This window comes from Acanthaster planci, linkage group LG06 (genome assembly GCF_054643075.1).
Source record: "Acanthaster planci isolate LZ-2023a linkage group LG06, COTS_SCS, whole genome shotgun sequence".
NCBI classification, from domain to species: Eukaryota; Metazoa; Echinodermata; class Asteroidea; order Valvatida; family Acanthasteridae; genus Acanthaster; species Acanthaster planci.
In genome coordinates this window covers 7,775,982-7,800,026 of record NC_141782.1, presented here as the reverse complement: position 1 = coordinate 7,800,026, position 24,045 = coordinate 7,775,982, and the positions used below count along the sequence as shown (strand labels likewise).

The following is a 24,045-nucleotide window of genomic DNA, read 5'->3' as shown; positions in this document are numbered from 1 at the left end:
GACATTTTGCGAGAACAGAATGTCTGATTGTCAAATTAGTGTCAAGACATCAGCAGAAAAAAAAAGTTGAGATTGAGAAAAACATGTAGGGCGGAAGTAGCATTCTCCCTTTTTCACACTCTTGAAAATGAAAAGAAATTAGAATTCATGCATTGCTATCTCTGCGCCGCCGGCGTAGGTGTCCGGTGGCGCAGGCTATGATTTCTGATTGCACCGGGCATTTCATTCACGTGTAGAGCAATCGCTGATCTCCGGTGACGCATGGGTGATGCAACCTGAAATGAAATGGGGGCGCTATTTCAAACTAATGGTGAGAATTATTGTAAGCATAGTAACGCGTGCAGGGAATTTTTGAGAGGGTATCGGAGGATAACAAATATTTAGCAAACATCAAAAAGTGACTTGGTGCTCATAATCTTTTATTTTATCTGATTCCTGAGCGTCACAATGCCCAGGTGGTGCTATTTCTATCCGATTTGCACTGTTATGTGTGGGGGTGTATCACGAAACATGGGCCAAACATCATTTTACTACAAATACTGTGCATTATGCCCTAGTAGGATGAGGTGAGCACTGAACCGACTTGTGCCTTCCCAGTGGAACAATTAACACTGCAATTCATGCACACTGATCATGAGATTCACATCTGAAAATTATTATAAACCAGTCAGTCATTCCGAATTGTCCGGTACACCTTTACTGGAAAAAAACACAGAAATAAGAGTCATTTGGAAAAACACATACGAAAATAACATAATTAAACGTAGCAAAACAGGATGTAAAGTTGACATAGTAAGTACGACAGGAAAATAAAGGAGAGTTATTGCACTGCTTGACAAGAAGATCGTGAATTGAGTCTTCCTGATTTTTGGTGATGAAGGTACAACACCTTAAGTCGACTCTTTGATGTTTTGCAATATCATCATATTCCTTCGAGGAAATTCAATTGTTGGCTTCGTTCATAGGTCTTCCTTGCTTTTGAAATGATGACGATTCGGGGCGATACAGTGCGACCCGCAGTGGAAAGCGTACCAAACAATTTCTACCAAGTTAAAGAAAGTTTTCGCAATTGTGCGAGAGATGACAAAGGTGGGAGAGGTTGAGCGGTTACCGTACTAATCCAATTCACTGTAAGGTTGTCTTTTGGGGTTGAAAACGTGTTGACTGCATTCGAGACATTTGCAACACTGATTATTTAGTTGGCCAGTTATTATACGCTTAATAGTAACAGACGTACGATTGCGTCCGCTAAGTTACGTGACCTATTATGTGTGTATCAAACATCAACAAACGGTTCCACCCCCCTGCAAAAAAAGAGCCAAAAGAATCATTTGTTTTAAGGAAATGAGACAAAGGTTATGGGCCTTTATTTCATTTTTTTTCTTCCCAAAAGCGTATGAAAAATAACAGACGTAGCCCCGCCCCCCAGAAAGGCCATAAAAAAGTTCAATGAATTTTTTCCCCAAAATTTTGGTCCCCCCCCAGGTCCTCCGAAATTTGGTTATGAGGCTGGATTCACCCTTGGACTGTTTCGGTATCTGCAATATCCCTTCCTCCATGCTGCAAAAAAAGATTGTTTATTCCGCTGGAACAATGCCCGATGGCCAAATAGAGCTTTTGCAGTAAATCTATGAACAAGGGTGCGAAAGCAGCGCCCTCTATTCTTTTACCACAGACAGCACCAGCACTAGCATGCACTGCGCACGGCCATAGCATTGGGCCTGTGTAAACACTGTTATTTAACTTGATCCAACTGCGTTTCCGACAAGTTGCCGGGCACAACGATCAAGAGTTAATGACGCACCGGTGACTGATGAAACCAAAGTAACCCTGGATTTCTCGTATTTCTAATGGGGTCCAGACAAAGCGATGAGAGGTCAAGGCAAGATTTGGGTTCTGGCAATGCCGGGTCTAGAGCTAGGGGCAGAGACGAGTCGGAAATGGACTACGCGGAACTGTTGGCCTATTTAATGCGAAGGTAAGTCGATCGATCAACATGACAACATGATGTTATTATTGATAACTTGATCTGCATTCACTTACATAACCAGGCCTATTTGTGTCAGCTTGATCGTCATAATGCGCTGATCACCTGAGAAATACCAAGGATTGGAAGCTTAAATCCCATTATTCCTAATGCCATTCAACTGGGTTATACTTGTTGGCCCTAGGCCCTACATGTAAATGTTGGGTGCATCACTCCAATTTCCACACTCATAAATAATGCAGAGCCATTGAATATGATATGAAGGAGCCTAATTAATGTTGTAAATATAAACTTTTTTGTATAAATATGGTTTAATAATTAGTTGATGCTTTGTTGAGGCTTGTTGATGCTAAATAGCATGACCCTCCTGAGCAGCACCACCTATTATTGATGTTGTTTGGTTCCCTCCCTCCTCGAAGCATTACACCTTCAGCTAACATGAAAGGTTTCGGATATTTGGTGAATATTGTATTTGTTTGATATCTGAAATTGTGCTATACCATAATTAAGGACCATTGCCAAGATCTGAAAATGGATCCTCAGCCAGTACAACTGAAACAGTGTCATCTTCATCAGATGGGCTTTGGACCGTTTTGGCCATCATCTAGTCAACTGGCACACAAACTATGAAATATTGTAAAGTTCCGTCCATGCTTCCCTGTCCATAACCATATAGTTGCCGGGTCCCTAATTTCGCCACCTGATTGGTTTTCACAGTAAGTAACAAAATAAGGGACCTGGCAACATTGTGTACAGGTATGGTCATGGACATTAGTCTTTGTTCCACAAACAGGTCCCAGAAATGTTTGACCTAGTTGTACACTAGGCATCCACAATTTTGTAATATTTTCTCCCCTAGTGGTCAGATTCGACTGATTTCCTCTGGACCTGACTTGGATTTTGGAGACAGCGATGATGATTCACTCATAGAATGCTGTCCTCAAGGTAACAAATATCTGTAAGAATCCCCACCCCCCCTCAAAAAAGGAAACTTTCTTTACCACAGTTCTACTACATGTCATGTGGTTGACTGAAAATACAGAAGTGACATCTCAAGAAGAAAAGTAAACGTTACCCCCAACCATGATGTCCAAATTTTATTGATCACACAAAGCTGTAAGATATTCATTACAAAAATTATTTTAATAATGTCTTTGGTAGACACACAATGATCAAGGGATCACTGAGGATGGCGACATGTAACTTTGCTCTACCACTCGAAGCAGTTAATGTAATTTATTCAGAAAGTGATCATCACACACAGTTCAAAGTGTTTGACATTATGAATCACTTTATCTGTATTTCCAATGCCTCTACTCAATATAATGAGACTGAATGTTAAAGCTGAATCAGCCAGTTCAATCCTGACCCAATTTTTTTCACAAGTTTTGCTATTTTCCTGATAACATTTATTTTGTTTGTGTTTCAGCCGACCTCAATCCAGACACGAGAGCCATCGATGTAAGTTGACCAGCAAAGTTCCGTGAATTGGGCCCCTTAATACAGGAAAATGCTAAATTGTGTATTCAGCTATGCCACTGCATTACTAGTAATGTATGATACAGTGGTCAAGTCACTGATGCTGGTCTGTGTTCAAAAGGTCTAAGGTTCAAATCCAGGTGCACATGTTTTAGCTGGGCAAGCCCACCTTCACTCTAAACTTGCCTGTCACTACACAGGACTAGATATGAGTACAGACATCAGCTGGAGAGAAGCCAATATAGACTGGCACCTGATCCAGGGGAAAATATTGTCACTGGCCAGTACAGGCTAATCCATCAACCAGAATTAGAGGCCATTTACTGCAGTGACACCATACTTGTGCGCATGTGCTACGCATGCTTTGGGTACCTCTCTGACCGAAAGGGCACTTTGACTTGCCAAAATAAGTACTTCAAATCTCAAAACATTCACTCGAGTTTAATGTCACAGCAGTAATGGCATCCCGTCACATTAGTCGACTCTCGCACACCTGTTGGATGGGGTTTTTACGCTTGTGGGGGGTGGAACTAGTGGGGAAGGGAGCTCTTTCAGCGTCCTCTCGACATTTCCTGCGGAGTACTCATTTGCATATTCAAACATTTTTACATGCAGATTTCTGAATATCTTTAAAATGATGAATTGTGGAAATAAAAAGGACTGAGAATACCTTAGGTTTTGTGAATACTTCAGATTGTCAACCATCAAGTCTAATTGGGCTCTCCGGGTCTGCTGTAGTGTGCTTCATAGCAAATACCAGAGTTATGGTCAGACACACTGTCCAGTTATACTTGTAAGTGGAAGTCTCATGACATGCATGATGTAATCCAATTCCTTCTCCCTTGAAAAAGGGATCGCCTCTCCTTCATGTTTCCTAACACCAGAGTCCACTGAACAAGACTTTTTCTGAAAACCCTTCCGTAAAATGCCTTTTGATTGGTTTGTCTTTCAACTGCACAGGTGAGTGATTTGAAACAAGAGATGCTGTTTAGAGCAGGGATGAATCACAGTGGGGCACTGCCAAAGGTAACACCAGTCTCCACCATGCTGAGCAAGGTCAGTAAAAGCCCCTCTAGTAACCCTTTGTCAACCCCACTTCCGCTGAGTTTAGTATTTGTAAATTCAGACTTGGTGCAAAATTTGCTGAACAGAAATTCAAAAGTTGTTCGACCAGTTGAGTGATCCCCATGAAAACTGTGTATTCAAATCTTCCCATGTCCCCTGTAAAGCACAGTGATACACATTGAAGAACTGAATTTCATCTCCCTACAAAAAGTCAGAGCTTAGATTCTGCAAGCAACATACATGTACTCTGGACCTAATCTCAGGAGGTTAGGTCCAGAGTATGAATTTTTTTGTGCCGGCTGTTTTTTGACAATTTTTGAAAAAATAAAAACAGTCCATTTTTCTGTCTCAACACTAAAAAATTGCAATAATGTAGTATGCATTGTAATTTGTGCTGGCGGGCAAGCTTCGTTTTCATCCCCAGTGCCAGCTGGTAATGTTGAGTGGTGGCTAGCACCAGCCGGCGCTGGCCAGTGTAGCTACAACCCTGTCTTTGAGTAATGAGTGAAGATTACATAATTGCCTCTCATCTTACTCTTTTTAGGTATTTCCAAGTTGTACAGTACTGTTTTATGATTTTTCAATGCAGAGTAACAAGCAAAATCCAACAAGCATGACAACTGTTGGACCTCCTTTTTTTGACATTTCTTTATTATCTTATTGCCAGAGAGCCATTGGAAAATGTTGCGGCCTTGGTACCTTTTCCAGAGGCGACCGCTCTTTGGTATCAGAGAGGTGAGACAAGTAATTGGCCCTCTCTCTCTAATATACTTGAAATTGAGAACAATCTCTGTGTTCCTATATGTCTTGAAGACATCTTCCTGTAGTGGCAAGCGTGTCTAAATACATGCACTTAGCATTTTCTGAACAATCAGAACACCAGCTGTTCCAATATTGAACACACTGTTCCATCTTGAGTCTGCCTGTCTGAGTAAACAGGTTTGGAGCCATACTTAGACATGTCCTTTCATGTTGCCATCTAAAACAAATTGGAATTTGTGCTGTTGTAAGTGAAAGCACTCAGAGTAGAGTAGGAATGTCTGAGGTTTTCCTCCTTGGATGTGGATGTTGTAGTCATAAGGGTATGTGGTGGACTTCACCGGCGGTGGAACGGAGGGGGCTGGGGGTTGTTGCCCCTCCCCCTCCAACTTTATAGGCTACCAGCCGTTGGTGGTACATTGCAACTTCATAATTGAATTTTCTTTTCAGTCTAATGGTCGGGGGTTCCCCCCTCCCACTTTTAAAATGTTCCGTCAACTGTTGGTGGACTTTCTGCATAAACAAGACTTTAGCAAGCAATGATGTTTGTAGACTGAACACATCACTTGCATGCAATCGTCTTGCACATTTTGACAAAGTACTATTTTTCAGCTGAATGTGCACAAACTCATTAGCGCTTGGTGGTAACTGCATTTGAGTGTGAGCCAGATTTCATCTTTGCCCCCATTGAGGGGATAAACCTGTCTTCTGTATGATTGCAGCGATCGCACACAATATATAAGATGTCGAGACACAAGTGGGGAATAGACAGGAGTTGACAACACCCAGCCAAAACTTCAAACAGAATCGCGTTCCAAACTTGGACATATTTGTATGCAAAGTCAGGGATTTTTTTGGGGGGGGGGGAGGTGGATGTATCACTTCCTGAAGCTAAACTACTACGTGTAAACATAGTTAATTTTGATGTACCAAAATTTTATTTACAGTCAGCTAATTTGTGGACAGGTTTTGGATTTTATTTCATAGTCAAATAGAGAAAACACACAAAATGTGCGGTGTTCCATTGTGCCTGCCATACATATACCATCGTGCACGTTTTGTTTGGGCTTACACTGACAACTTGATGCAGACAATCAGCAAAACTGAATATGATCCAACTTTGCTGACTGTCTGTGTCCATGTTTTGTGTCCGTTGCTATAAAGAATCTCTTTATTTCTATTCAGTGATGCTGTCAGCATTCCCACTATACTTCAGTAAGTTCACAGGTGTTTCTTTGCACAAGAACTGTAGACTTCCAAGGCCTTTCACTTCATTCATATCCTATCTCTTTACCATTCCTCCCAGCTTCTTACCCAACTCCATGCGGACAGTGGCCCAGTACTGCACCAAGGCCTTCTGCGGCAACTACTCCAAAGATGGCTCTGTCTTCCTCTCGGCATGCCAGGACCAAACGCTGAGGATCTACGACACCACCAATGGCCAATTCATGAAATTCAAAGAGATCAAGGCACGGAATGTCGGATGGAGTATACTGGACACGGCTTTCAGGTGAGAGTACATGGGTCTGAAATTGGCGATACGGAGGAGAGGGTGTTCTCAGATCTTGACCTGTTGTCCTCGTGTGGTTGACCGAGCACAGTCTTGGAAGGGGACAAAATCTTGGCTCTGTTGCTGTTGCATAACTTGCATTGTGTCCCAAAGCTAGTTTGATTTGAAATTGTTGTCCTTGACCACACATAATTTTGAAAAATCTTGGCACTTTTGAAGGGACACATTGTAGGTTTTGCACCCTTCCCTACTTTGGCACGTTTTTGAGAGTCTTTTCTGTGGCAATATGCACAAATTAACTGGAATGAACTCCACACTTTACCTGAATTCCCTGGGCCTTTTTACAAGGAACTTTTGGCAAATATTTCGCTTTTAAGGGGCATTAGCCCTCATGCAAAGTGCTTTTGGTCTTATTTCAACCTCTCTCAGTCCTACAAAACCATCCAAAACATTCTTATAGTTTAGAAAGATTTGCAAAGGCCACGTTAATACTGTAGTTTGATAATTACACGGCCTTGTTTAGGTGGTGATTTACAGTATAAGCATAACCATCACATCATACCAAAGAAGCAACTAAACTTTTCGGTCGCATTAAATTTGAAAAAAAAACACGATGAGTATTTTTTTAATGTGGAAGATCTTTAAAGTACAGTATATGCATATTTTTTAAAGTTCTTACCATATTGATTGGAAGATCTGTAAAATGTTTTTGTATTAAAATTAATAACTGTAAATTCAAAAATGATGGCAAATTCTTAGGTGAGCAGTATTAGAAAAGAATATTCAGCTATTAATTGGAAGCAGTTGAGCCGATAAGACTTTTCTTTCTATTCTTTTTGCAGCCCTGATGGGAATTACCTCATCTACTCCAGCTGGTCAGAGTACAGTAAGTCAAAGCATTGTAATACTTTTGTCTGGAGAACTTGAACTTTTTGAACAGCAAGCAATGCGAAGAAAGAGTCATGATTTAACAAGGACGTGTTTGAAGAATAATCTTAATTATTGATCTGAATGGAATGCGTTTAGGGAATTGCAACTTTTTCCTCTTTTCTTGCTTAATGAATTATTATTTTTTTCTAAAGCAAGCAATTTGTAGTGACTTTACAACTCTTGATCTTTGAACTCAAAACAGTTCACTTATGCAATGTGCGAGGAGATTTCCAGACCCACGTGGCGTTGGACATGGAACCAGGTGATGGCCATTTCTGTCCTTTTTCGGTACAATTCTCCAGCAACAACAGAGAAATCTTGGCCGGGTATGCTACTTAAGTTTTGAGAAAATTCTGTCTTACCAAACTACATGGAATTAGTAAATTTACAATTAATTTTGCCAAATATGTTGTCTGCTGTTATGGACTAGTAATTACCTTTCAACACAGTGAAAGTATTTTCTTTTCCAAGAAAGAAACTTTAGTTCCACAGTTTAAAATGAAATGAAAGTTAGATCAAGTAATGCAAAGTGTTAATTACAAGATTTGCATTATGAATGTAAATGATAAATAATAACATTTTTTGGTAATGAAGATTAAAAAAACTGTGAAGTTGGATGACCAGTTTTATGTTACCTCTTTGTGAATTATACATTAACTCCTCTTTCAATTTCTGGTCTCTGTTTTTCTTGGCAGTGCGAATGATGGTTTCTTATACATATTTGACAGAGAGATCAATAAACGAACAATGAGGGTAAGTCCATGTTTGTTTATTTGAGAGTGGATATAAGGTCCTACTCAGCCTAAGACATATACATAAGGTCCTACTCAGCCTAAGACATATACATAAGGTCCTACTCAGCCTAAGACATATACATAAGGTCCTACTCAGCCTAAGACATATACATAAGGTCCTACTCAGCCTATGGCATATACGTAAGGTCCTACTCAGCCTAAGACATATACAGAAGGTCCTACTCAGCCTAAAACATATACATAAGGTCCTACTCAGCCTAAGACATATACATAAGGTCCTACTCAGCTTAAGACATAGCTTGGGATATGTCTTAAGCTGAGTAGGACCTTATGTCCACTCTCAAATAAACAATGAGGGTAAGACCATGTTACAGCTTGTGTAATGTCACTCATACAGTTCATACCAGCTTGAGGGTGAGTTTTCTGATATGAAATGTTTTGGGTAAATATTTGTTTGACTTTAAGCTTTGTAATAGACACATTCAGTAAAGAGTTCTCAGGGCCTGAATTTCTTTCTTTTTTAAATTAAATGTCAACCTGAAGTACTCATGTTTGATTCCTAAAATCGTGGCCCATGCTAGAGTTCTGTAATGCCATTGCTAGATTTTTGCAACAAGCATCTGATTGTACCCTTATGGACATTTTTTTTCCGAAGCATTATGCACTCACTGCAGTTCAAGAGTTTGTGAGGAAAACATTCATAAGCTCGTTTGGGTGGGATTTGAACCCACATCATCCCAGTACAGATATCTTAACCACCCAACCTTGGTGTTGTAATTGAGCCCATTGCAAATCCTTGCAAGTCCACCACAGCCCATCACAAATCACTCAGCCACGTCTCAAGCTATTCAGGTCAAATGTGACTTAAGTATTCCTCCGTCATTTGTTTGTCCTGCTACTTGTGAAAGTCCTTGTGACGGACCCGGCCCATATGACTACAACACTGCTTTGCCCGAGTCAGAAAGCACTGTCCATAGTTAAAAGTACTCAGTCATTTCTGTTGGCTATGAACACAAGTTACAGTTTACATGTACATCTTCTGCATGCAATACTTCATCTGCACCCCTTTTTTTTGGGGGGGGGTTAAATAGTGTATCTAGTTCCAAAAGTTAAATCATAGTTATTCTCTCCTTTCATGCCCTCTCTTACCTTCACCATTACAGATAGATGCTCATGAAGATGACATCAACTCTGTCCGGTTTGCTGACGAGTCCTCACAGATCCTCTTCTCCGGCGGGGATGATGGACTGTGTAAGGTGTGGGACCGTAGGATGCTGAGCGACACACAGTGTGACCCGGTGGGCATGCTGGCGGGGCACACGGACGGGATCACGTGCGTGGACTCCAAGGTAGGCGGGCACACATTGGATTCCGTATTGGTTCCATTCGATATTGTTTGTCATGTCATGAATGAACTAAAGTCTTTCGTCAACCTTGGTCAGTCCTTGCCAACTTGAAGCACCCCCTCACTGGAGGGAAGAGACACTTTGGAGGGAATTTTTTATCTGGGTGCCAGACACCTGCTTGGCAACCTTACATTCCAACATTAATGGCTCATGTATGTTCAGCACGTCCCTCACCAGGCGTGCGTTAACCCATGTGTGCACGTAACGCCATGTCTTGCTGCAGTATGCTGTCTCTTTTTCTAGCATGGATCAGATTTATAGGTTGTTGCGTATTTCAGAAGAGCACACTATCGACTACATTTCCTTAAAAATTCTGTATTGACGCAATTTCTTGTTCCAAAGCTGTTCAAGTCATGGACAGATGTCAGGTAGGGTGGTAGGGAAGTTTCATTGAGAGTTGTATCTGGCAATAAAATTCCTAAGAAGAGAGTACTTTTTTATCAGATACATTTATTTTCATCACAGGCAAAGTCCACAGCCAGGGTGCCCTCATGAGATTCTGAAAAGCATGCTACAGTAAATTATTGATTCAACACTTGCTGTGAGGCGATAATGATCCAAATGCAGTTGCATCATAATGAATTACCACTGTGAAATGTTTTCCCGCTCATGGCAATAATTTTTACATGATCAAGTCCAATGCAAACAGGACTTAAGTGGCGATAATTCTTTTGTGATTTCAGGGTGATGGACGACACCTCATCACCAACTCCAAGGACCAGAGTGTCAAGCTGTGGGATCTCAGGGTCTTCTCTCCTGCCTCGGCAGTCGCCAACTGCAAGAGGGCTGTTGCTGGTCAGCACTGGGACTATCGCTGGCAGCAGGTGCCCAGGCGATGTAAGTTAGAGTTTGTAAGCTGTGAATACTTTGGTTAAGTCACCAACTGTTGATGACCATGTCTGAGATTCTGATTGGCCAGGAGTTCTCAAGGACTGAAGTGTTAAGTTACCGAGTGTGTTATTGCTGACGCTAGCATGGAATATCATTTTGACCAATGCGTCAAACATGAAGGGGTGGTGGCAATCTATTCAAACATCATACGCCTTGTTAAAGCGAATGTTGCTTTTTACATCTGAAATAAAGAGAACAGCACTATGGTGACAGCATTTGTATACAGTCGGATACTTTCTCTGAACGTTGTATTGTTCAATGCATGAAATTGCGCCAGTGAGGGAGTTCAGTATTCAGACACCGCAAACTCAAATTGAAGTGCATTGCTGGTAATTTGAGAACATGAATGTATGGCTGTATATTGACTGGCAGGCACAGAGCATGTTCAAACTGGCGTGTCGTCAGATGCTTTGTTCTCAAATGACCTTGGGCTCTTAAAAATAGCAAACTGGTTTATTCAACAGTCTGATCACTTGAGAATAGGATGTGGCTGTGGCATGTTGTGGAGTGACCAAATTCTTCCAGAAAGTCAAACCTTTTCTTTCCTTTTTTGGACCCTCTTACAGCAAGAAGAAAAAATATCATCAAGGGAGACACGTCTCTGTTGACCTATCGAGGTCACGGTGTCCTCCACACCTGCATCCGCTGTCATTTCTCCCCGATGTTCACAACTGACCAGGTGAGTGCTAGGGCTGCAGTTGAGTCAATCACAAGTCCAGTCACAAGATCAGTCACAAGACCAGTCACAAGACCAGTCACAAGACCAGTCACAAGACCAGTCACAAGACCAATCACAAGACCAATCACTTGTCTGTCACAAGCAACAGGATGACTAGCAACAAAGGAATACCTTTACACAGAGTTCACTTGAAAAGCTCAAGACTGGGCTTGAGACTGGATGACTTGTGATGGACTTGCATGGACTTGTGACTGGTCTTGTGACTGGACTTGTGAGAGTAGAGACATAATAGAACTTGACCTCTAGTAATCAGGGCACAACTCATAGTATTTGTCCATAGTTTTGTAGAGTAAACCCAGGGAACAATTGCCAGTGACTAAGAATGTTAATCAAAATTAAGAATTGCTTGAAGGAAATGATTGTAACAAGAGTATTGTCATTTTTCTCTCATTCCAGAAATACATCTACTGTGGTTGTGCAACAGGAGGGGTTGTCAGTAAGTGACCGTTGCTTTCATCCTGGAAGTTCTTGTCTTCCTCTGAAGCAAAATCACTGATGTTTTTATTTGCTCGCTTCATTTAACGACCACTTTTATCAGGATTTCCGATTTCTTTTCGTAGACCCCCAGAATTCAGTTATTCCTTGTTTTCCCCTTCTGGCTCTAAAAAAAGGCCAGAAAAGAAAACACAAACGGAATGCGTTGATTTTCACCTCTATTCCATGTCAGTGATAGTCGTGCACGGCATGCATGTGTACAGCTCTTTCTCTGTAGTAGCCTTAAAAACAAGGCTGCCTTCATCTGCATGATCGTCAAAATGACTTGAAGATCCAGCACACCATGCGTACCAAGTACTGCAAAGCGCAGTGAACTGTCTGAACATGTACCTCGTGTGGGTGTGTGAGTCAGTTTGTGCTTGCTGCACTGCGCTGCACCATGCATCATGTCAGTCAGTGGTTCCCAATCGCAGTGGTTGTACGAATAGGAATATTGTCCCTAACAAGTCAGGAACCAACTACATCATGGTCGTGCTCGTGTTGGGCTGGGCTGTTGATCAATGTCTACCAGTTCTGTGTTACAACCATACTGCAATGTAACCGTGCACAGTTTGGAGTTAAAAATTTCATAATATACATGTGCTTCATGCAACAGATGTCGTCAAATATGGTAAAATGTAGAATTTTAAATAGAACAGACAACTTAAAAGCCATCGAATCAAATGCGAAAAGTGGAACTGGACATGGTTGTAATGGAGAGCAAGCTGTAGTTATGCGTTCCTCTCACTATACTCAGATGCCCGCTTCGATGTCATTTGCCAGGATTATAAGTTCCGGTTTTTTTAGCAGGCCCTGTGGCATCTCAGTCCTACCTATGCTCCTGTCCAGTGCTTATGCACAGTTTCTGGTTAACTTGGGAAGAGCTGACTTGCTCTTTGAAAAGATTTACTCAGACATCACAAATATTTCATGGAAAGATGACAAGTGGTCAACAGAGAAAATTGGTCAGCGTCAAAAAACAAGGCATTCTCTACATCTCGTTACGATCAAACAGTTGGCTTTGCAAAGTTTGTTACATTGTTCTCAGTGGTTTGTTAAAGCTTGGAAGAATAGCTGCTAGAAAATCACACTAAGTTGGCACTTGAGCCCCACAGGCTTCTGATTGCTTGTGTGAATGTCTTTACAACTTGGCCAGACTGCTGTCCAGAGCAAATAGGCCTGTGCATTGATGACGTCATTACACATGTGTCCTTTCCTAAGGAGTGAAGTGTATGTGTAAACAAAGTGAGATACCGTCAGCGCATAGGCCTGTGGAGGGGGACTTTGGAGTTATTGCTGTGTCTTTTTATTGAAATTTTGAGTATTGATCTCTCTCTAGTTTATGATGTCTTGACCGGGAAGATTGTGAGGAAGCTGGACGGTCATCGAGGATGTGTCCGCGACGTCTCATGGCATCCTTATGAAAATAACATCATCAGTTCATCGGTGAGAGACTGTAATTTATGCAGTGGAAGATTCTTTTTATTTTTTAATTATCCAATCTGTTTGACAGATTTAAAGGGCAGTGGAAACTAACCATTTTAGGGAGGTGATAAAAAATCGAAATGTGGGAATGGGATATTATAGCAAATTTTTAGGAAGAGAATCTTCTCTCATGGCATGAGAGAGAACGAGTGCAGTCCAGTGCAATAGAAATTTGGATACAGCATGTCATGGAAATTCAATCGTAAACAGACAGGAACAGTTGTTGAAAATGGCATGCTGAGGGACACTAAGAATGGTGATCCTCTGTTCAGACTGGAGTGCAGATTCCGTTGTGGGTTAATGGTGTGCTCGTAGGGCTGGAGAATTTACAGTGTTCTCTGATGATGAAAGAAGAGAAGTGCATAATTTGGTGGCTCTATCACACGTTTGATTGATTGGTTTGTTTTTTTTTTTAAGTGGGATGGAAGTCACGGTTTCTGGGAGTACAAACGAGATGGGCTTCGGGATTGGCAACACGACGACTTTCACGAGGATTCAGAGGATTCCAGCAACGACGAGGATGATATCTTCCATACCCTGCGGAAAGCACGCAGGGCGCGTCATTACCAACAGCCGACAGCAATCTCATGATGCAAAGGCTAATGCACTGTCAAAAGATTTGATTGTCAGAGGACTGTTTGTGAATCTAACCAACCTGTCTAGCAAATGCTTTCAAAGTCCAACCAATAACTACTGTAAGAAATGTCAAGTAATCAGGCCTTTTATGCAACAGTAACTTGAAAAGAAGTATCTCAGCTGTATACTTCAGTTAAACCTCGGCAGGAAGAAGCAGTAAGTGGCAAAGTGTCTTGTTTGGCAACGCATGCTCTATACCCCAACAAGCTTGACTCCAATCCTTAATCTGCAGGATTTACCCACATAATCTTGGGTTCACTTCACCAAACCCCAAGGCCATTAGCCCTCCATTAAAATGTCAGTATGATGGTTTGATTTGCCATCAAACTGTAATACAAACTGGCTTTGTTCCGAGTAGTTGTATCCACAGTCCATATCAAGGTCTTTATAAGTTTAGAAATTAGTTTGCTAAATTAGGTGAAATTTTAGACATTCGAGTTATTATTAGCCCGGCTCATTTCAATGGGACTCCTCGTGCTGTTGCTTCTTGTTTGTATTCAAACGCCAGTAATTTCCAGCACTAATATTATTTTCAAAAAGTTGACAGCATAATCAAAATAACTTTCTGTAAAGGTCTGTACTGTAGCAAAAGTTCAACTTTCTGGTGGTTATCTAAATCAAGTTAAAGTGACAAAGTAATGGAATGATAAGCGTGCAGTGTTTCATCAAATCAAATTTACATACATTTCAGTACAGGATGAGCAGTTGGGATATATATTGGTGTTGTGGCGTTCACTGCCTTTGACTTTTTTTTTTCCTTTAATCACAAGTTTTGTAGTGAATTATGTTCCCTGTGCACAAGGTCCAGTTCCAGCATTTATCAAAGATAAGTTAGACCAACTGATCATTGCCCTTGCCGAATGTAGAGGCCCACTCAAAGACACAACTTTGCTTCGTGCAGTTTTGTGCACATTCTGCCAAAAGTGATCCATGTACCCTTTATGTTTCAGGCACAAATGAGCACATGCATTGTGTTGTGGCCATGTTAAATGAGACTGTTATTTTAAAGCTTGGTTGCAGGTGTGGATTTTGTTTTTCCCATATTCTTTGCCTATGAAAAGGTGTTTTCCCATGGTAAGTTTTGCGGCAGTGTTATTTTTGCAGAGAGCACTGTACACCTCGTTTGGGACTCTGTTGACGGCGGAGCATGTCACCTTCTGTGGCAGATCTCTTACAAGTGATCACTCTCGAGTGATGTTTTTAAATTTTGATTATTTTGTGTGTATACATGTTTATGATCAATTGATCAATTGATCATGGTAGTGAGCAGACAAGTTGAAGGCTGCCTGTTTAACCCCACTGTTTTTTGCCAATCAATTACCTGACACCTGCTTTAGAAATCAATTTAGAAAGGCATCTTGAAAACTTCTTTGACTGTTGCATTTATTCCAGCATGAAGATACAGGCATGTACGCTTCAAATTAACATCAGAAGAATAATCCAATCTTTCAGTTGGTCTGAAGGAAATTATAGACATCAAAATTCCCTTGCAATTTTGAATAGAACCCTCCACCTGTCTTTATGAACAAACCTCCATGATTAAAACCTGCAATTGCATTGCAATCAGTACACTTTTATAAATAAGCCTAGATTAAAATTGTTCTCTCCTTCATTGTAGGTAGATCAATGTAAAAGGTAGATCTATCTTGTTCCTTGTACAGTAACTTCTTGATTTTTATACATATAGTGACAAAATATTTCAGAACTATTTATGGCCAGATTTAACAAAATGAATCTTAAGGCCATAAGTTTGGTAATGCGGGCGTTTTACAATACTGCGCCTCCAAGAGTTTGCAATGCATTGGCCAATCACAGTGCGCAAAATCTGTGGACCCAATGCGCGTTTGGAAAATGTGGACAGATTTCGCACGTGATAGGCCAACACGTTGCAAACTCTTGGAGGTGTACTATTGTGAATCGCCCGTATTGTGTTTTCGTGTGAGGATGAGCAAAATGAGGGCTTTGTATTGATGTATCAACCATTTTGGCATCCTGTTGAAAATAGACAATATATGCGTGAAAAATGTTGAGGGTTCTCATTGATTTATACAGTACAGGGATTCTCTTCAAGACCTTTCACTTAAAAGTTACTCAGAAGACTCATGACTCATTTTGTTAGGTTTGGTCACATTTAGACTATTTAATTGCATAGCCTGGATTTTGGAATCCAGACCAGGCCCCAATTTCAAGGAGTTGCTGAGCAGAGATTTCTGTGCTGAGCAAAAATGAGAGGAGAACCAGTCCCAAGTAACATAATTTAGATGGCGCTTGGCTGGTAATCTGCATTTTCTGTGCTTCACACAATTCTGTGCTTAGCAGCTCTTTGATATTGTTTCCTGATTTGCACAGACTGAAAGGAAAGAAATGGGTATTAGAACTACTGTGATATTGAACAGGCATTGTACACAGTGGACGTTGCTGGGTATTGTTCCAAAGACATTTAGAGCTTGTGTGCATTGAGACGAAATTTGTCTCAGCGACCTTGCAATGCATCTGACCCAGATTCTCTATGCACAAATGCAGTGTTCTAACTTCTACACCGGTCCTCATTCTCGGCTTGCCATCTGACATACGATGCACTATAATGGACCTCCTAAGTACGGATTTTACTGAGCACAGAGGATGTTGTAGTACGATCTGGTCACCAGCCAAATGCTACACTTTTTTGTTTTGTTTTTTTATTTTCTTTGCTCCGGGCATAAAGTTGTTTAGCAACATCTTCTGCCTCTGCAGCTCTATTAAATTGCAACAAGATAAGCACTAAAAGTTAGAATAATGCCAGATATTCTGTCATCCAGAAAGACAACTGTAGATTGTCAGTAATTAGGATGGGAACATCGTTTTCTCAGGACCGTCAACATTCAACAGGCATAAAGAACAATAAATTTCCAAATGGGTTTGATGCAAAAGTAAGTGAGTCGCAACATGTGATTACTGAACGATGTCTTTTCACTGTTAATTGTGTAATTAATTCCTCCACTCATTACTAGACCAGGGATGTTATATTTTAGAAACAAATTAACTTTGATTTCTAAGGAAAGCATGGAGTTAACTGACTACCCGTTTATACAAGTTTGGGAAATCTCTGTTATAAACGATCGACAAAAAGAACTTTAAAAGTTATAAATTATAAATAAAACACAGATATTTTTGTGAATGCTATACTTAAAAATCAGCTCGCTTACACTGGAATTTACTGTTTCATGCCAATGTTTACAACCTTTGGGCATTGTAGGTATGCTTGTTTCATGTATGAGTAAGGCAATTAATGGGACATTATTTTATGTGTCCACTTTATTATTTTATTTGAGCCCTTTTTCCCGGTACACAGGGCGTGAAACCGGAAGCAAACACAAATGGGTGATGTCACAGTCAATATTTGGTATGGAGCATCCGTCCGTGATACACCCTATCCATGCTCTAAAGCGTCCAGTATCTTATTTAAAAATAAAATACAAGTGGACTGGTGCGAATTCTGCACTAAAGAGGCAAGAGAATTAACGCCCAAAATATTCACGGTGTCCATTATAGTCAGAATTAACTCAGTTTGAGGAGTATTATACATATGTACTGGCTGCGAGGAGGGAGTGGGGTATGACCACGGAGTGGGGCTTTTAGTATCGACTAATAACATTGGAAACAGAGGACTCAAAATGCTCGTTTTATATCCAGAATTAACTGTTTGCCCAATTCATAAGTGGATGCCTCTGAAGGCCTGATATGTTTCGCCGGCCCTGTTGACAGGGATGCTCCCTGTAAATCATCACATGCGTTCACTAGTGGGCCTCAATGTCCGAGGGTAATGCGGGTTCTGTTTCACAGGTTATTGGGCTTGGTAGTGTATGGTTCTGTTCTTGGCTGACTGGTGCTTCGTTCGGCCCGGGAGTCGAGGCTCCTGGTGCTGTGCTATCTTGCGGTGACGGTGACTGACACTCAAGGCTTTGAGGCGATGCGCCGAAAGTGTTGAAGAATGCCGCTATGTCGATCTTGTGATAATCTTTAGCGTTTGTGACATTCCTGGTCGTTGGAGAGTTCGATGCTAGGTTGATGTTGGAGCAAGGCGGGAGGAAGTTCAGGTCGTTGCGCTTGGTGGTGAAGGCCAAGGTCGCAGGACGTTTGGCCTGGACTTGCCTGACGACCAGCCCGTGCGGTTCGCCCGACTGGAGGGGGCGCATGTACGTCCAGGCCGACTTGGCGCGGTAGTGAGCGCGGAGCGAGTCCACAGCCGAGTACACGAACCAGACATTCAGCATCCCGAAGAAGACTAAGCTCAGGAAGTAGCAAGACATGACCAGGATGTCCATGGTGAATGGCGAGGCCACGACGTACGAATAGGCCACGAACCCAGCGGGAAGCAGGACTCTGAAAACCAGGGCAGACAGTCCACTGAAGATGGAGCTGGTGCTGTGCCCCGGCCGGTGCGTCTCCACGTGTAGCTCCTTCAACAGGTCAGAGGTCTCGAAAAACGGCGCGGCTCCGGCAAAAAATAACCCCACCGTGCCTCCCAGTGCATTCTGTCTGAACTCCAAGAAGACGAGATAGACGACGGCCGCTACCAAATGATGCATGAAGGTGATGTAGTAGTTGGGTAGGTGGCGCTGTAGCAGCGCATCCTGGACCAGGACATACATGTAACAGCCTATGTTAATGGCGAAGCAAACCCGGCCAGAAGCTGCAAGTCCGAGGAACGGTTTCTGTAGAACTTCACCTTGAAGTAGAAGAGCAACACCCGCCCAACAAAGGACTGTTGACTGAACGAGGATCAACAAACTGAAAAGGGAACAAACATGACAAAGACCATTAACTCAAGTCACAACTCCCCACAGAGCCAGATCATCAAAAATACTACTAAAAATTCTATCGACTGGATTATATCCAGGTTATTGCAGGTTTTCCCGGCAGATGTGATTTTTTTTTGCCAAGCTATGTGAGTGATGTGACGTTCAATTCCACGTTGCTTCCTAGGAGCCTTTCTTTTGTACTTTATTTTGATTTTGCACTTTCATTTTCATTTGCTGGTCCTGCAAATCTTCAAAAGGACACAATAACGAACACAGGACGAATTCTGCACACACCGAACACTTTCCGGAGCGAAATCACTAAGAAGCGAGCAGTTATGGAATTTGCTGACGCTTTTTTGTGAAATCGCGTATTCAGTTATTTTACTAAGAAAATACTGTTAATGCAACTTTAATGGGTATTTCCTGGAACCGGATGCAACGTTCATAACAGGAAATCTCTTTTGAAACAAATGGAATGGGAAAAGTTGAAAATTGGCTGGGTAAAACCTTGTTTTGTTTTTCAACAAGAAAAATCCCATAAATAAAAGTACAACACGGCACTCACGTTATCAATTTTGATTCTCGTTTGCACCACGTGCCAAACGTTAAAGTGAGTCTCGATCAATTGAAACATTTGGAGTGAGCATGAACACCCATAATTTTGATTAACCTGCCACATGCTGATACCTATTTTGCTCGTTCTGCATCGTTTTGAATTAACTTTGGTGACTGTAAGAATGGGCATTTCAATGTTTCATAATTTCTTTCTGTGTGCTACGCCCCGAGAAGGGGAGTCTTGCTTTTAATGTCACAAATCGAAATCTATTTTAAGACCAATTTGGCTCTCGCAACAGTGATAATGCTTTCATTTGACTGCGTATTCGTCATCATTTGCTGCACTTTCATTTCTCCAAATGAGGTTAGAAAACAACTCTGGAAAGCTCATAATGCACTTAGTCTCGTCAAAAGCGGCCATCAAAAACCAAACATTAGCCCCTGAAATTCCGCGAACACTGCATGCTCAGCTAGTCCTGGGTGTGACGACAGTTAACATTATGCACATTTCCCGCTTACAGAAATCAGTTTATTATGCAAAGTAATATATCAACGCTCACATCCGTGACGGCATCCTGGAATTAAAAGCAGCCGGGTAATTACAGACCATGGCGTCATTTCCCTGATTGCAACACTTTTGTCAGCTATTGTCAATCCGGGAGACGTATATCCGCGTGCGAATCCCCCGGTGTCCCGGCGCTCAACTTGAAGAGCTTGCCAATTCAAGCGTGATCCTCGGTCGACCGTAAAGACTTGACACTTTTTCTTAAAAGGGTATTATTTTTTTCCCCAGGAGACTTCCTTTTTTCACCAGAGCGTTGGAACTCTTGTTTGAGCTTAAAAGGTTCTCCATGGATACAACATATCAGTGAGTCCAGCCACTAAAAATCCAGTTCAAATGCGCGTCTGTATAACTCTAAAATAAACATATGATGTGAAAGAACGCCCCAGACACTTCATATTTTCACTTCTAAATTGTCATCAATTGTAAAAATACGTACTTCTTTGTTTTCCCATTTAACTAAAAGTAAGAAAGCTCTTCCCGTGCATATTTCTGACGGATACCAGTCGTGTAAAATCCCGATGTACACTGCTGCCGCCATTTTGAATTTTTATAATAATCATTTCAGGATGTATACATTGTCTGAATGGGGTTTGGATCCTCCTGGAATAATCGGACGAACACCCCTTAAATGGACTGTCATCGTCAAAATTTCTTTTTTTCTACAATCTGTTTTTGCAACCATACTGGTAGTTTTTCGCGATCATTTTTTTCCAAATATTAAATTGGATACATTGGTTTAAAAATCCACTCTGTTAACCTTGCACAAACATTCTACGTGAGGGTCAACGAAACACTCGGGCCGTCTTAGGTGATCGGACGACTGTGTTTGAAAACGAAGTTGTGCTTTTGCTGCGGTTTGGTCGATTGTCCTTGCCCCGTTTTATTACCAAAATTGAAATAAGTACGTGGATAGATAAAAAGAGAAAGACATGTATTTGTTTGACTTTGAATTAGCAACGACGGGACGGTGAATCATTTCAGTGCAGAATTCTTATCCTGCATGAGCCCTCCGGGTTCCTTGGAAAACACCAATCTCATCCTGCACTGGCGGTTTAAGTTTCCCCGTGGAAATGCGTATTTGAAGCAACTTGGAACAGAAAGCCCCAAGCTTGAACTGTACCTTGCACAGATGCATGAGGGTGGGTGGGTCAAACCATTGCCATTTTGGGGGGAGGCGGCATACGTTTAAACGTTGAAACCCCCCCCAAAAAAGCATAAACCGTGTAGGGGTCTTTTATTGCGTGTACGGTTATGGACAAAACAAAGAGATGAAATGGCTTCACCAAAGGTTACAACTACATGTAATAACCCCCCCCCAACATAAATATCTCACCCACTCCTAATAAACAAATCTTGGATCCGCCCCTGTTTATGGTAATATACAGAAAAATATCATCAGCGTTCGCATAAAAATTACACATGAAAAATATGAGAAAAGTTTTGAGAATCATTGATTTGTTACTGAAGTCCTAATGGTTTCTGTAAAAAAATTTCCTTTCGCACATAGGCCTACGTCAGCAAAAGTCTTTTTTCTCTGAAGAAATTAATCTAATAAAAAATAGTAACATTACATTTAAAAATTGTCAATTATGGTATGCTATTCTTTTAAAAAAAGGTAAAAACGGCGTTTAGGGTTTAGACACATTTTTGCACCCACTTTTTCAAACCTGACATGTTTACTGAAGCGTATTTAGGAATGTGTTGAATTTGTAATGCTTAACCAGTGTACACATTTCGCTCTGTGAAATCCGCTTAGCATTTTAAACACATTCCTATAAGTTTAATGTAAATGTTGAAACATGTTGCGGGTGAAACATGTTTAAACGTAGTACAAACAAGTGCTTATAGAAATGTGTTCAAACTCTCGGTACCTTTTTATAGTGAGTTTAAAATTATTTTAAAGTCTGTAACCTACTGACATTTCTTTTCTCAGCGAGCCACCGAACATTTTTACTGGGCAAATGCTACGTGGGCCAATTGCTTTTCAGAGTTTCAAACATCGGGAAAAACTGTATGTTCTAAACCACTCCCATATCAGTCCTTCAAAACAAACTTGAATTCTTTTGTCTGCCAATTTTACCGCTTTTAGCTAGGGCATTAAAACTCTTCAGATTGTCTGGCGGACCTGAAAGACGTCGTTCGTTGAACTGTGACAACTGAATTTTAAAAAGGACAGTATTTTGTCACTTACAATCTGGCAAGAAACCACGGTTTCTCGTCTTGTAGAACGAACAGTAACCGTCGCCACGTTCCGTCCGGCTCTTCAGAGAACCTTCTGATCAGCCAGCCGGCCAATCCCCGCCAAGCGAAGAACAACGCCGTGCATAAGTTTACGGTGACGGAGATGCAGAACAAATCAATTGCCAAGTCTGCATCCATGGTGAAGTGAGTAAAGTGAAACCCCTGGAGAATTGTTGAGAACTTGACGGGAAAACCGTGTTCAGAAAACAACAATTTGAATACTGAGGTGCAATATGATTACATCCGCGTTGATGTTGTCAGTTCAACACTAAGTGTGGCAATTCTACTGAGATCGACTGACCATTGATTTCCTCATGAAGTTTTAGATCGGGTCTCTCATTGGCTATTATAGGATTTCCCACTGCCACAGGTCATCCATTACTATACATCACAGTACTCGTACGTACATATACGTGTGCGCACAACTAGTGCGACTTCTGTCGACCGTACTAAGTACTGCGTATACGAGCAAGATTTTATATGCCGTTTTCACTTCACGCTCGAGCGGGACTCAAGTGGGAAAATCCCTCGCTCCGTGTAATCCGTAAATAGCACGTGCCGTGCGTGGGCGCCCTTTTGTTCTGATGTCTATCTCATCGTTGTGATCGCGCAGGGAAGGTTGAGGGGATTCCCCGTACTTAGGAGCGTCTGAAAAAAGCCTGGTACTTGAATCTAAATAAATTCTACGGTAAGCTAGGAAACTCGATGCATAAAGGGAGTCAATGGGGCCTCACCTCCTCATCCAGTAAGTCTATCCTGAAATGAGACTTCCACGTAGTCATGTACATGTACATGAAAACAAAACAAAGTCTCTCCTATAAAAAGAGGGGGAAACTATAAGCAACAAAACTGAAATTAACGAAACGATTGTTAAAACTACATGCCATCGGAGAAAAACCTAAAGATAACAAGAAAGCAGGTTAAAGAAACACCTGAAAGCAGTTTGATGTGTTTGCAAGCAGAAGGTTGGTCGTCGAATTCTGGAATGGTTCAGAAGTGCAGTGTTGACAACATCGTACGTTCTGTAAAATGACTTCCTCAAACTCTTAGTGACGGTCCCTCCTCTAGACGGTTTCTCTTTAACTGGGATGGAAACCAACGAGTTGAGAAGCTATTGGGATGGGAGCGGGAAAAAAGCCTGTTTGCGTCATGGTGTAAAACTCCTGTTTATTTCTCTCCACAAAATTGTCAGTGAAAGATACACGACCGAACAGGCCAATTGACGTCAACAAAACCACACTACGTGTATTCTACGCGAGTTTTCTTCCTCTGTAGTAGCGTAATGAGGAATCGCTGCGTTGTAATTATGTCACTCAGAAGTTATTCCATCAAAGGCCCAGTCCACCACACCCACTATAACAATGACATTCTAGTAACAACTCCATCCGTAGTAGCCAAACTTCCCCTAAATTCTTTCATAATGGCCTCACTGAATTTTAATAGGAATTTTTGGGGAAGTCAAGTTCTCGTTTCCTTCCATGCACCATATAAGTCAGCCAACTTAGTCAGTCAACAACATAGGAACTTGTTTCCGTCAATTCAACCACTTAGCCAGACAAGAAAATGGTGCTTTTTTGCGGGGGGGGAGGGTGCTGGAACTACTATGCCAAGCCTGTACACATAAAAAAGATTTCCCTGGTGCCAACCATTATTACCCTAAGCCCGAATACCACATATTATAAGCTTCGCTAGACGGGTTTTCATTTCCTAACTAGACAGAAAAATTGGTAAAATGCAAACCTGATTTCCCCATTCCACTGTCATTTAGGATAGCATGTTCCGTTAGT

The 24,045-nt window shown here is 41.4% G+C and overlaps 2 protein-coding genes across 2 annotated transcripts; one reads left to right on the top strand and one right to left on the bottom strand.

Annotated features, from left to right (window-relative positions):
- Nucleotides 1-1,689: 1,689 nt before the first annotated feature.
- On the top strand, nucleotides 1,690-17,029 carry LOC110979992 (DDB1- and CUL4-associated factor 11-like). Its single transcript, XM_022236229.2, has 15 exons — nucleotides 1,690-1,978; nucleotides 2,847-2,932; nucleotides 3,417-3,448; nucleotides 4,427-4,522; nucleotides 5,199-5,266; nucleotides 6,597-6,800; nucleotides 7,643-7,686; nucleotides 7,933-8,056; nucleotides 8,426-8,483; nucleotides 9,649-9,834; nucleotides 10,575-10,728; nucleotides 11,349-11,461; nucleotides 11,918-11,957; nucleotides 13,335-13,441; nucleotides 13,898-17,029. The coding sequence occupies exons 1-15, from the start codon at nucleotides 1,851-1,853 to the stop codon at nucleotides 14,069-14,071; spliced, it is 1,614 nt and encodes a 537-aa protein (XP_022091921.2). The 5' UTR covers nucleotides 1,690-1,850; the 3' UTR covers nucleotides 14,072-17,029.
- On the bottom strand, nucleotides 15,475-23,441 carry LOC110979993 (uncharacterized). Its single transcript, XM_022236230.2, has 2 exons — nucleotides 22,209-23,441; nucleotides 15,475-18,886 (listed from the first exon to the last, which is right to left on the bottom strand). The coding sequence occupies exons 1-2, from the start codon at nucleotides 22,394-22,396 to the stop codon at nucleotides 17,893-17,895; spliced, it is 1,182 nt and encodes a 393-aa protein (XP_022091922.2). The 5' UTR covers nucleotides 22,397-23,441; the 3' UTR covers nucleotides 15,475-17,892.
- Between the last annotated feature and the right edge of the window lie 604 nt (nucleotides 23,442-24,045).